The 11,697-nt window shown below is 50.1% G+C and overlaps 2 protein-coding genes across 3 annotated transcripts; one reads left to right on the top strand and one right to left on the bottom strand.

The window, feature by feature from the left end:
- Positions 1-10: 10 nt before the first annotated feature.
- Vwa7 (von Willebrand factor A domain containing 7) lies at positions 11-10,338 on the top strand. Of its 2 annotated transcripts, XM_076858921.1 has the most exons (17): positions 11-364; positions 678-926; positions 1,266-1,547; positions 2,030-2,126; positions 2,702-2,812; positions 3,242-3,437; positions 3,556-3,725; positions 5,294-5,406; positions 5,642-5,758; positions 6,176-6,361; positions 6,887-7,019; positions 7,137-7,289; positions 7,407-7,499; positions 7,732-8,033; positions 8,112-8,251; positions 8,467-8,641; positions 8,753-10,338. In XM_076858921.1, exons 2-17 carry the CDS (start codon positions 693-695, stop codon positions 8,915-8,917), a joined length of 2,667 nt encoding a protein of 888 aa, XP_076715036.1. In that variant the 5' UTR covers positions 11-364; positions 678-692; the 3' UTR covers positions 8,918-10,338. The 2 variants fall into 2 exon arrangements, with proteins under 2 accessions (XP_076715036.1, XP_076715037.1); XM_076858922.1 differs by lacking the exon at positions 8,753-10,338 and having other exon boundaries at positions 8,405-8,579.
- Sapcd1 (suppressor APC domain containing 1) lies at positions 9,961-11,400 on the bottom strand. Its single transcript, XM_076858924.1, has 5 exons — positions 11,287-11,400; positions 10,916-11,056; positions 10,339-10,434; positions 10,143-10,232; positions 9,961-10,056 (listed from the first exon to the last, which is right to left on the bottom strand). The coding sequence occupies exons 1-5, from the start codon at positions 11,398-11,400 to the stop codon at positions 9,961-9,963; spliced, it is 537 nt and encodes a 178-aa protein (XP_076715039.1).
- Between the last annotated feature and the right edge of the window lie 297 nt (positions 11,401-11,697).

The following is an 11,697-nucleotide window of genomic DNA, read 5'->3' on the forward strand; positions in this document are numbered from 1 at the left end:
GCTGGTGTAGCTGCAGGCTGGGAGCCAGGCAGGTCCTGGTGGGCAGAAGGGTGCGTCTGGGTCTGTCCTTGGCACCTCGCCAGGCCTGAGTCATGCTGCTTGCTCCCTTCCTCCTTCCCAGCTCTTCTCACCTCCGCATTGCAGCTGGAGAAAGCCAGCACTGGTGCCGCCCTTCTGCCTACTGCCGGCCTCTGCTTGTGGCCCTGGGCAGGTCATGAGTAGAGGGCCAGGGGCTGTCTGTTCTGCCCCCTGGCTCCTGGGGCCTCCCTCCCCCTCCATAGAGGCCTGGTTAATTATAACTCTGACCTAAGTGCCCTGTGACGCCACACCCAAGCTAGTCCTGCTCAGGAGACCCAGCAACCAGGTAGGGGAGAGGCCTGAGAGGAAATTCTGATTTCTTATGCATGGGGGTGTTCCTGGGGCAGGGCTGGGAACTTGTCTGGGACTGTGAGAGAATCTGGGGAAGGAGCTTTGGACCCCATTCCTTTCAGATCTATGGGTTTGATAAGGCCCTCAGGCTATTTGGGTGACAGTGGGGAAGCCAGCCTGGAGCTAAGGAGGCATTTAGCCAAAAACGAAAGGAGGTGACTAAAGCAGGTGCCCGTGGAGACAAATAAACAAAACAGAACAATCAGATTTGCAGTTTCCTCCTCCCTTGAGAGCCTTCTGTCCCCTAGGTCCATGTTTCAGCCATGCTCTCTGCAGAGGTGCCCCTGTCCCACCTGGGCCCCTCAGTGCTGCTTCTGCTACAACTGCTGCTGCCACCGACTTCGGCCTTTTTTCCCAACATCTGGAGCCTCCTGGCTGCCCCTGGCTCCATCACCCACCAGGACCTGACTGAGGAGGCTGCACTCAATGTCACCCTGCAGCTCTTCCTGGAACAGCCGCCACCCAACCAGCCCCCACTTCGTCTAGAGGACTACTTGGTAAGCATCCCCAGGACCCCTCACATTCCTGCTAGATTCCCCAGTTCTCTGAGACTTCTGCTCCCTGAGGACCCTGGTCATTAGAGAAGGGACACTGTTCATTCCCCACTCCACCAGTTCACCTCCCCACTCCACCTCCTTGCAGCAACAATACCTAGTAGTCTTGGTCCTGAAGTTGGGAATCCCCCCTCAGGGAGGTCCAAGGCTACCCACTTTCTCCTCAGGCCCAGCGCTCTCTAATCCACCTATACCAGCCTTGAGTGATAGTGCTGACAATGTGGGCAATAATCCAATCCTAGGGGCTTCCCTGGAGCCCCTGTCCCCTACCACTTTCACCAGGGCCGAACCCTTCTTGCTGATGACCTCTTTGCCGCTTACTTTGGACCTGGGTTTCCTTCCCGGCGGTTCCGAGCAGCCTTAGGCGAGGTGTCCCGTGCCAATGCAGCCCAGGACTTCCTGCCAACTTCCAGGAATGACCCTGACCTGCACTTTGATGCTGAGCGTCTGAGTCAGGGACGCACCCGCTTGATGGGGGCTTTGCAGGAGACATTGGTGGCAGCCAGAGCCCTTGACCACACACTGGCCCGCCAACGCCTTGGGGCTGCGCTTCATGCCTTGCAGGTGAGACAGAGTCGGGGGAATGCCAGAGGGGTCTTTAGTTTTCCTTTCCTGGTGGATCCTGACCTTAATCATGCCTTGTCTTCCCTTACTCTAGAGGGGTGGGGCACTGTTTGCCAGCACCTGAGGCTCTGTCCTACTTTCCAAACCAGTAGTGTTTCCTGGGGGGCCACTATGGCTGGAGAAAAGGGAGGGAGAGGATAGTAACAAATGGGAGAGGTGAGGGAGGGCAGCTTATCTGTGTGCAGGACCCAGTGGGCCACTGAGAAGCCTTTGGCTTAGACCCCCAAGATGGGAAGATGGGTGGCCCTCCTCCTCCAAAGCTCTGTTCTGTAGAGAAGAACAGTGGAGGGTGTCTCACAGAAATAGTGGGGTGGGAGGAGACTTTCTGGATGGGAATTTGAAGGAGTGGCATGTTAGAGCTGGATTTCATGACAAGATCAGACCAGTGCTTTGTTCCCTATCTTTTTTCCCCCGGGGACCAGGATTTCTACAGTCACAGCAACTGGGTAGAACTGGGGGAGCAGCAGCCACACCCTTACCTCCTCTGGCCACGGCAAGAGCTCTGGAGCCTGGCACAAGGTATGGCCATGACTTTGTGGTAAAGTGGGAGCTCACAGAGCCACCACCTCTCAGTCCACCCTGTGTCACGTCCTGAGGTCACATAGGATAAGATGTCATTTCTTCTCTGCAAGGACTCTGAGGTCCCCTAGTTCAACTAAAGACCAGGTCAGTTAAGTGGCTTCGCCAGGGTCACATGGGAGAACAGCCAGGACCAGATCTGCAGACCTTAGACTGATCTTTCATGTGGCTTGCTCCTCCACCCCGAATGGCTCCCATGACCTCTCATAATCCCCCTCAGCCTCTCAGCTAAACTAGGACCCAGAAGCTTCCTCCTGTTCATTATAAGTTTCCTTCCTCACTATAGCTCACAGAAGACAGAATCCCCATACAGTTGATTCTAACACTTCCTGAGTTTTCTAGCACAGCCCCAGTTTCAAACATCCAGTCCTGCTACCAGCCTTGAACTCCAGAATATCTAGCCAGGGTCCCTTTTACCTTATTCCAACCCAGATCAAGGACTGAAGTTGGGTGGGCAAGGATAAAGTCCTGGGGTAACTGAGGCTTTGGTTCTAGCCCCTGTCTTCTTTTCCCAGTGGGCAATCCTACCTGTTCTGATTGTGAGGAACTGAGCTGCCCCGGGAATTTGCTGGGCTTCACACTCCTCACCTCTGGCTACTTTGGAACTCATCCCCCGAAACCTCCAGGTACCAGAAAAGAAAGATTCCCAGAAGTAAAGAGAGAAAGTCATTTCCTTTGAACACTCACACAGGACTTTAGTCCTGTAGGCCTTTGCCCCATCTGCTGTGGCATTACTTCCTAGGAAAGGTTATTGGGAATGGGATGGGTGGGTGAAGGCCCACTGAAGAGGCCATGATCTTTGAGTGGGGAGCAGCTTCTTACTCCACTTGTAGGATTTTTCTTTTGCCTATGGGCAGTGTTGGGAGACTGGCTGGAGGGATCTGGGGATCTGTCATGTGATTAACCCCTCCATGTTTATTCTAGGTTTGCTTCTACAGTGCTTATGCTTTGGTAAGGGCTTAAAGGGTCACATCGAGTCTGAAGTCCCCCATTTTCTTAGGAGGCAGTGGGACTTTTTTAAACCTCCACCCTCCAGATCTCTTTCCCCAACCCAGGAAAATGTAGCCATGGAGGCCATTTTGACCAGAGCAGCTCCCAGCCACCCCGGGGTGGCATCAACAAGGATAGCACGTCCCCAGGATTCTCCCCCCACCACATGATGCATCTCCAGGCTGCAAAACTGGCCCTTCTAGCCTCCATCCAGGCCTTCAGCCTCCTGAGAAGCCGCCTGGGAGACAGCGGTTTCTCCAGGTTAGTGGCCTCCTAGAGGTGGGTCCCCTGATGGGTTGGTGCTCCTGGGAGAACTGAAAAACTAGAGGCTGTGGACAAATATGCAGATCCTTCACTGTATTTTTGGCCTGCTCCCCAGGCTGCTGGACATCACCCCAGCCTCTAGCCTGAGCTTTGTCCTGGATACCACTGGCAGCATGGGTGAGGAGATCAATGCTGCCAAAATCCAAGCTCGCCACATCATGGAGCAGCGGCAGGGCAGTCCCATGGAGCCTGTCCACTACATTCTGGTGCCTTTCCATGACCCAGGTAACTGGGGTCTGGCCAGGGTAGTGGAGAGAAGGAAAGTCCAGGGCAAGGGATAAAGACCTCTGATGAGGAAGTGGTCTTCATAGTAACTCTTCCTGAATGAACCTCTATGGGATACTTACGCCACTTCTGTTTCCAAAATGGCAACACTCTACATAAGTCTAATGTACAATCCATGCTTAGGCCTTCTTTACCTTTCTTGCTAATAAGTCATTTTCAACTGTCTATTTCCTACAGACAAAGATTGGGATGAAGATGAGGGGTTGGTGGGTCTGTTCCTTTGGGGAAGTATCTGAGCTATCTAGTTATATTCTTTTTTTTTTTTTTCCCCCTACTGAACTAGAAGTCTGCCCATCAGGCCTGGGTCTACCAGTCTTACTGTTTTCTTGGGCTGGCCATTTAACCTCCCTTGGCCTCAATTTAATCATCCATAAAGTAGATTTCAACCATACTTTATCCTATCTAACTCCCAGGGTTAATGATCAAATAAAGTGTCTCCTGGGGGGTCTAGGTTTTTAGCTCCATGGTAGAGCACTTGTCCAGCCTGCATGAAACCCTAGGTTCAATCCCATCACTTAAAAAAAGTATTATAGATACATAACATATACATTTATGCCTCCTAAACTGAGAATTCCCTAAAGGGAAAGTTTGTCTTTTTTCCTTATAAGTCTTATAGTGACTGGCATTTAATAGGGACTTATTACATGTTTGATGAAGGTAGAATAAATGAATAAGATTTTAGCACTACATCCAGGCACTATTCTAAGATTTAAAAAATCAATTCATACAGTCCGCTTAATAAGTTTGTGAGGTAAATACTATTATTTTCTCTGGCTTTTCTGATGAGGAAACTGAGGACCTAGTTTTTTTTTTTTTTTTATGCAGGCACATGTATCCATTAAAGGTCCACTCAAGACCATAGGAAGTGCCACCATTTTAAGGGAGTGGAGACCCACTTTCCCTGCCAGACCCTGCCCTTCTCTTCTGATGAGTATAAGAAGTCATGTAGGGCTGGGGTGTGACTCAGTAGTAGAGTGCTCACCTTGCATGTGTGAAGCCCTGGGTTTGATCCCCAGCACCACTAAATTAAATAAAGGTATCATGTCCATCTACAACTAAAAAAAAATTTTTTAAAGTCATATAAATAAAAAAGAATAATCATTTTTTTTTTTTTTTTTTTGGTACCAGTGATTAAACCCAGGGTTACTTAACCACTAAGTCACATCCCTAGCCCTTTTTTATATTTTATTTAGAATTAGAAGCAAGGTCTCACTGAGTTGCTTAGGGCATCGCGAAGTTGCTGAGGCTGGCTTTGAACTTGCAATCCTCCTGCCTCGACCTCTCTAGCTACTGGGATTGCAGGTGTACACCACTGCACCCTGCTTTCCTTTTTTTCTTTCTTACTGGGGATTGGACCCAGGGCCTCATGCATACTAGGCAAGGAATATTGTTATTTCAATATTTGTCTACCCCAGGAGCACAGCAGGCCTCTACTGGGAAGGTGGGCCAGGGTAGGAATAAGGGGAGCTCTTTTCTTACTCACCTCAACGTCCTTTCTTCCTACCCAGAGTTTGGACCTGTCTTTACAACCAGTGACCCTCACAGCTTCTGGCAGCGACTAAATGAGATCCACGCCTTAGGGGGTGGAGATGAGCCTGAGATGTGCCTATCTGCCCTGGAGGTCTGACCCTTCCCTTTCTCTTCCCCTTCCCACTTGTCCTGCCTTTTCCAGACCCTGCCACCAGAAGGAGATAGAGCTAGAATCCTCCCCAGCTTCTTCCACTGGACCCAGAACCTAGCTCTGCTAGCCTCACTCCAAGGTTCCAGGGTCATATTCCTTTCTACTCTGTCCTCCCTGGCTCTGTCAACTCCCTGCTGCTGTAATTCTTAACACTAGCCCTTTTCCTCCCTGGCAGCTAGCCCTTCTGCACACACCTCCACTTTCAGACATCTTTGTCTTCACTGATGCCTCCCCCAAGGATGCCTTTCTCACCAACCGGGTGGAATCCCTGAGTCAGGAGCGTCGGTGCAGGGTGAGCACAGCTGGTGGGAGACCCAGTGATAGCCACCCAAGAATAGAGAGACCCTATGACAATAACCTCATAACAATAGCGACACAACACTATGGTGGTCAAACTAGCCATACCTTTAGCAATAGTCCTATCCTTAATACTGCTGAATTCATATTGGAACCAGCACAGTAAAGTATTTGAAGAACTGGAAAACTAGTTGCTAAAATTCCACCATGAAACGTGGTGGTTACAAAGGGGCAGCCAACTATTGAGGGTCAGAGAGTTGCATCATTAGGAGACTGGAAGCAGCTGGAGTATAGACAGAAATATTTTATCACTAATCATCAAATCTGGAGAAATTCTGAGCAGAAAGGATCCTTATTTATAATACCAGATGGCACTTGGACCCCCAAGCATTGGACTGTCTTCTGGCCACAGGTGACATTCCTGGTGACTGAAGACCCATCAAGGGTTCAGGGTCGAGCTCGGCGTGAGGTCCTATCCCCTGTGCGTTTTGAGCCATATGAAGCAGTGGCCCTGGCCTCAGGAGGAGAGGTTATCTTCACCAAAGACCAGCACATTCGGGACGTGGCAGCCATTGTTGGGGAGAGCATGGCTGCTCTGGTAAGTAGATGCCAGAGGGCCTGGTGCCCTCTGTTCTGGGCTGAGAAGTGTGGTGCTGCTTCTCACTTACACTTTGTTGCCATTCATTCAGAAGTGTGGACAAGGAAGTTTCTTTCCTTCTGAGATCCATGGCTGTCTTTTTTCCACATTGCCTTTTCAGATTAGTAAACCTCCCTTCCATATGGCTTCCAGTGCCTCAGGGCTGTCACAGAAAGTCCTTCCATCCTTTTTTTTTTTTTGGTGGTGCTAGAGATTGAACCCAGGGCCTTGTGCATGTGCACTCTACCAACTGAGCTATATTCCCAGCCCAGTCCTTCTTCCATATTTTAAGGGCAAACAAGTAGTGACTGCCTCATTCTGAACTCTCACCTCCAGCTTTGTTGTTGAACATAGTAACTGCCCCTCATTAGTATTCCTTCTCCTTGTGTGACTTGGTGTCTTTCTGTCTCTGCCTTTCTCTTTTGTTCCTACTCATTCCATGCCTTACTTTCTCCCCTACATTTTGGTCCTGTCTATTCCCCCAAGGTGACTCTTCCTCTGGAACCGCCTGTCATAGTGCCTGGCAAGCCACTTGTGTTCATTGTTGATGGGCTGCTCCAGAAGGTCACAGTCCGGATGCATGGGGAGATCAGCAGCTTCTGGATCAAGAACCCTACTGGTACCTCTGTGTGTGGTTCAAGGCAGAGAGAAAAATGTAGATGGAGAATGGAGAACTAGGGGGGATGTGCTAAATACAGGGCTTGTTTCATATGACAATCTATTATTCCCATCCCAGGAATATTCCAGAGCCAGGAAGAAGGTATGGGTCCTTTGGGTCATACTCACCGCTTTGGGCAGTTCTGGATGGTGACCATGACTGACCCCCCACAGACAGGGACTTGGGAGATCCAGGTCACAGCTGAGGGCACCCCCCGGGTAAGAGTGCAAGGTAAGGAGGGAGATGTTCTTGGGAAGGGAAGGGAAGGGAAGTTCTCTCAGGGGTCAGAGAACAATCTGAGGCACATTCCTCTCAGGAACCTCTCTGACTGCCTTCACCCTCCCCCAGCCCAGACCTCCCTGGACTTCCTCTTTCACTTTGGTATTCCCATGGAGGATGGACCCCACCCTGGCCTTTACCCTCTGACTCAGCCCGTTGCAGGTACATCTATTCCCTGTCTACCCCCAACTCAAGTACATTATGTGTGTAAATGTATGTGTACATATGTGTAAGCATGTATACTTATATAAATGTACATACATGTGTACACAGACATACATAGACACATTATATACACATTTTTATTGAGTAAAGAGCCATAACTAAGTGTACAGCTTTGTGGATTCTATATAATACACCATGTGACCTCCCCTTCTTTCCCTTCCTGTCTCAGGTCTCCAGACCCAGCTGCTGGTAGAAGTGATAGGGCTGGGTTCGAGAGGCAACCCTGGGGATTCTCCCCCACATTTCTCTCATGTCATCCTCAGAAGGGTTCCAGAGGGCACCAAGCTGGGTCAGGTGCCCTTGGAGCCCTTGGGACCCCCAGAGCGAGGTGTCCTCACAGCTTCACTGCCACCTACATTGCTGTCCACCCCTGGACCCTTCTCCCTGGAGCTGATTGGCCAGGATGGAGGTGGGCAGGGCCTGCACCGGATTACCCCCCAGCCTTGCACTGTGGCCCCTGTGCTTCTGGAGGTGAGACCTCAGGGGAAGGTCCCGGCTTAGGTTGGTGAGAACTTACGGGCTTCTCCCTTGACTGGCCTTTCTCTGTAGCTCAGTGGTCCCCCAGGTTTCTTGGCCCCAGGCAGCAAGGCCCTGCTCACCCTCCGCATCACCAGCTTCTCAGTCCCTCAGGATCTTGATATTAGGATATCTGTCAACCCCAACTTTGCATTCACCTCCAACCTCTCAAGGTGAGTCCTCTGAATCCTCCTGCTGGGTTCTGGTCCTACCTGTTGGTTCTAGGGGTGTGGCCCCACGCTCTTCATTCCAAACCCTGCCCCTGAGCTCTTCCTATTAGCCCTGAGAGTTCCCCATCCTCTTTCCTGCTCTTGGCTCACCCCTAGACTCTCAGCCATTGGGAGCTTTCCTTGGGGCTTTAAGCCCCATGTTCCTAACCACTCTCAAGGGCTCATCTGGGGCTGAATGAATCCGCCTGGGGGTGCCTGTGGCTGGAAGTCCCAGACTCAGCAGCCCTGGACTCGATGGTGATGGTGACTGTGACTGCCTTGGATCGAGAAGTCAGCCTAATGCCTCCGACCCATGCCTTCCTCCGGCTCCTGGTACTGGCTCAGACCCTGCAGGTGAGGTACTTTCACCTTCTATCTGAGGAGAAGCAGGGCAAGAGGAGGGAAGTATAATTTTAATTTGGACAAAGCTCTAGCACACCTGACCTTCCCTTCCTCTCCTCTCAGGACCAGCTCTCTGCCTCATCTGGGCCTGTTGTCACCACCACCACTCCTGTTTTTCATTCCTCCACTCTGGTGACTCAGGGAAGGGCTAGGGGAGGGAAGGCAGGCAGACCCTGGTGGGGTACTGTGGGAGGTGTACTACTACTGCTAACCCTGGCCTCCTGGTGACAAAACAGCACTTAGAGGAATGAATCTCTAGCTTTTCAACCTGCCCCACTGGTGAAACCATGAGATAGGCCTCAGGACTTTATTTCTCCCAGCTGGATGGGTGTTTTCTTTCTCTGGCCCTTGTCCCTTCTCTTTCTTTTGCACTGTTGGGGACTGAACTCATGGCCTCAGGCATGCTAGGCAAATGCTCTAGCACTGAGCCTTAGCCCTTTCTATTTTTTATTTTGACAGGGTCTTGTTAAGTTGCCCAGGCTGGCCTCAAACTTGTGATCCTACTACATCAGCCTCCTAAGTAGCTAGGATTACAAGCATGGGCCACTGCATCAGTTTCCTTTTCTTAAACATCATGAGGTTGGTGTTTTCAGTGGTTAGAGCACTTGCTTAGCATGATCAAGGCCCTGGGTTCCATACCTAGCACTCCAAAAACAAAAAACACCAAGATTGGGATAGAAGGCAGTGGATTTCCTGGCAATGCACTTTCTATAACCCTTATGGGAATGAAACCAAAGATAGATATATATATATATAGATATATATATATATATATATTTTTTTTTTTTTTTTTTTTTTTTGAGAAAGTTGATCTCTATTTCTCTGTAGCATCTAGAGCATTAACTAGTCATGCTCTCCCAGGCTCAGGTAGATAGATATGTGGGGAGGAGACTAGTTTTGGAAGGAGGTAAGTGCCAGGAAGCGTTATTTATAGAGTTGTTTTTATTTTAAACTCTGGAGCAGCTTCTATTTTATTTTTTCTATTCAAAGCTGAAGGATGGTTTCAATGAACATGTCTTCTCCCCTAAGGGATTTCAAAGAAAGATCATTTTTGCATATCACATATAGAGAGTGAGGGCATGAGACATCAAGAAAATGAAATGGAAATTTTTAGGAGTAGAGGATAAAATTATACCAAGGTATATGAACTTTGTTGACCCAAGAACTGCAATCGAGTTAAGACAGAATAAGGAGAGGAGGCTGTCGAGTTAAGACAGAATAAGGAGAGAAGGTTCTGACTCAACCTGCTCCTTCACTAGATTGAGAAGGGTTTACACAAGGGTAGGGCCTCTCTGCCCCTGGAGACAGCTCAGCTGAGCCATCTCCTCCTGAGACTGGATGTTTCCTGTCTGCTGCTTTGATAACTCCTGGAGAAGAAGAGAAAAATAGACTGAGCATCTGAATATTCCCTACCCCATGGGGCCAGAGCTTCTGGGGAAAGACCCCCCAATACCTGTTGCTGCCACAAGTTCTGCTTCCACGGCTCTTCCTTCCAGTTCTGGGTGGTGCAGGAACTGGCCTTGTTCAATGGATGTGGGGAGAACTGGTGGTGGGATTCACTGTGAATTCCGTTAAACGAGATACTGACCCCAACAGTATCCCTCTCTCTCCCATTTCCCAAAAGTCTAAACTAAAAACAATAAACTCACCTTTCCTTGAATCAGATTCTGCAAACAGATGTTCACTTTTTGAATTTGGGCTAACTGGGGGCCGCCAGGCTCTGAGTGTAAATCTGTTAGAAAATTCTGAAGGAGGAGTTGGAGGCTGACAACATGCTGTCACTCATATGTCATCACAGGCCACTCCTTTCCTCATATGGATCCCCTCATCTTGGTATCCTTCCAAGCAGTTGGAAAAATCCAGTACTCTCCATCTCTTTGACAATGCAATCCCCATCCCCCTCAAATAATATAATCCCCCTTTCCCCTGTTCTTTATGGATCTTCCCTATCCATCCCTACCCTATTGGAAATAACCCAGGCCACTCCCCCACTCCATGGAGTGATCCAAATCATGTCCCTCTGAATGGAATGCAGCCCAATCTCCTCCAGCAGGAACAATGAACAGGACCTAACACTTGGTGGCATCCTGTCATTCCAATGTTGCCTCCAATTCATGATCCCTCACGCATTAACTCTCCCCTTTCCAGAGTGGTCTCAGACCATGTCCACATACTCCCTGCTCCTTCCTCCCCGTCTCTACTGCACCTGCACGGGGCAGTCCCTACCTCACCAAGGGCTCCCAGATGCAGCTGCTGTTGCTGTGCCTCCCTCAGATGGTCTTCAAACCAGGCCCGGCCATATTCCAGCAGCTCCAGGCCCTGCCACAGGGCATCCTGCTCTCTCTCCAGAGCCTGCATCCTCTGCAGCTGGGTCACACAAGAAGCAGAGGCTAACTTGCCCTACAGCAGGGCTGTGGCCATTGCCCATTGCATAACCCCTGGCTGGGTTCACTGGTTACAGAATGTAAGCCCAGACCGTCCACTGAGGACCCTAGAGGTCAAGGGGAAAAGACCTTACTTCTGTAGGTCCCTGGAGTTGAGTAGAAATATAAAGGACAGATCTGAGGAAAGGGATCTCTTGTTGGGCTAGTACTTACCCAAAGAAAAAAGCTCTGGGCCCCGGGGTCTTCTCGGCTTGTTCCCAGTGGCAGCAGCAGAACCGTGTAGGGAGCCTGTGCCAGGGGCTGCCCACCAGAACCCTGGCTCCCCATGGCTCTGAGGTGAGGAAGGTGCAGCCACTCCCTCTGCTGTGGCCTGAACTGGTCCCTCCCCTCTACCCCTCCCTCACACCCATTCTGCCTCTCTGACCCCTTCCTGTGGTGTCTAAGGCTGAGGTATTCATAGATAAGGGGGAAAACCATCTCTCTTGGACCCCTCTTTCATTTCTTTATTCTGTTTTCACAGGGCCTTTCTTAAGTAGCTTTTTCTCAAGAAGTCTCCTGGGGAAGAATCTGAGGGTCTTCCCATAGCAGTGTCAATGTACTTTTAGTGAGGGTAGGGCAGGTTCC

Source organism: Callospermophilus lateralis, chromosome 6 (assembly GCF_048772815.1).
Source record: "Callospermophilus lateralis isolate mCalLat2 chromosome 6, mCalLat2.hap1, whole genome shotgun sequence".
Taxonomy (NCBI): Eukaryota; Metazoa; Chordata; class Mammalia; order Rodentia; family Sciuridae; genus Callospermophilus; species Callospermophilus lateralis.

Bases quoted from the DNA above. Each gene is read 5' to 3' on its own strand.
- Vwa7 (XM_076858921.1), top strand. From the start codon at position 693: ATGCTCTCTGCAGAGGTGCCCCTGTCCCACCTGGGCCCCTCAGTGCTG. The intron at 5,407-5,641 runs GTCTGACCCTTC...CCTCCCTGGCAG, and splicing joins TGTGCCTATCTGCCCTGGAG to CTAGCCCTTCTGCACACACC. The intron at 7,290-7,406 runs GTAAGGAGGGAG...ACCCTCCCCCAG, and splicing joins CCCCCGGGTAAGAGTGCAAG to CCCAGACCTCCCTGGACTTC.
- Sapcd1 (XM_076858924.1), bottom strand. From the start codon at position 11,400: ATGGGGAGCCAGGGTTCTGGTGGGCAGCCCCTGGCACAGGCTCCCTAC. The intron at 11,057-11,286 runs GTAAGTACTAGC...TGTGTGACCCAG, and splicing joins CCCAGAGCTTTTTTCTTTGG to CTGCAGAGGATGCAGGCTCT. The intron at 10,233-10,338 runs GTGAGTTTATTG...TCCCACCACCAG, and splicing joins AGAATCTGATTCAAGGAAAG to TTCTCCCCACATCCATTGAA.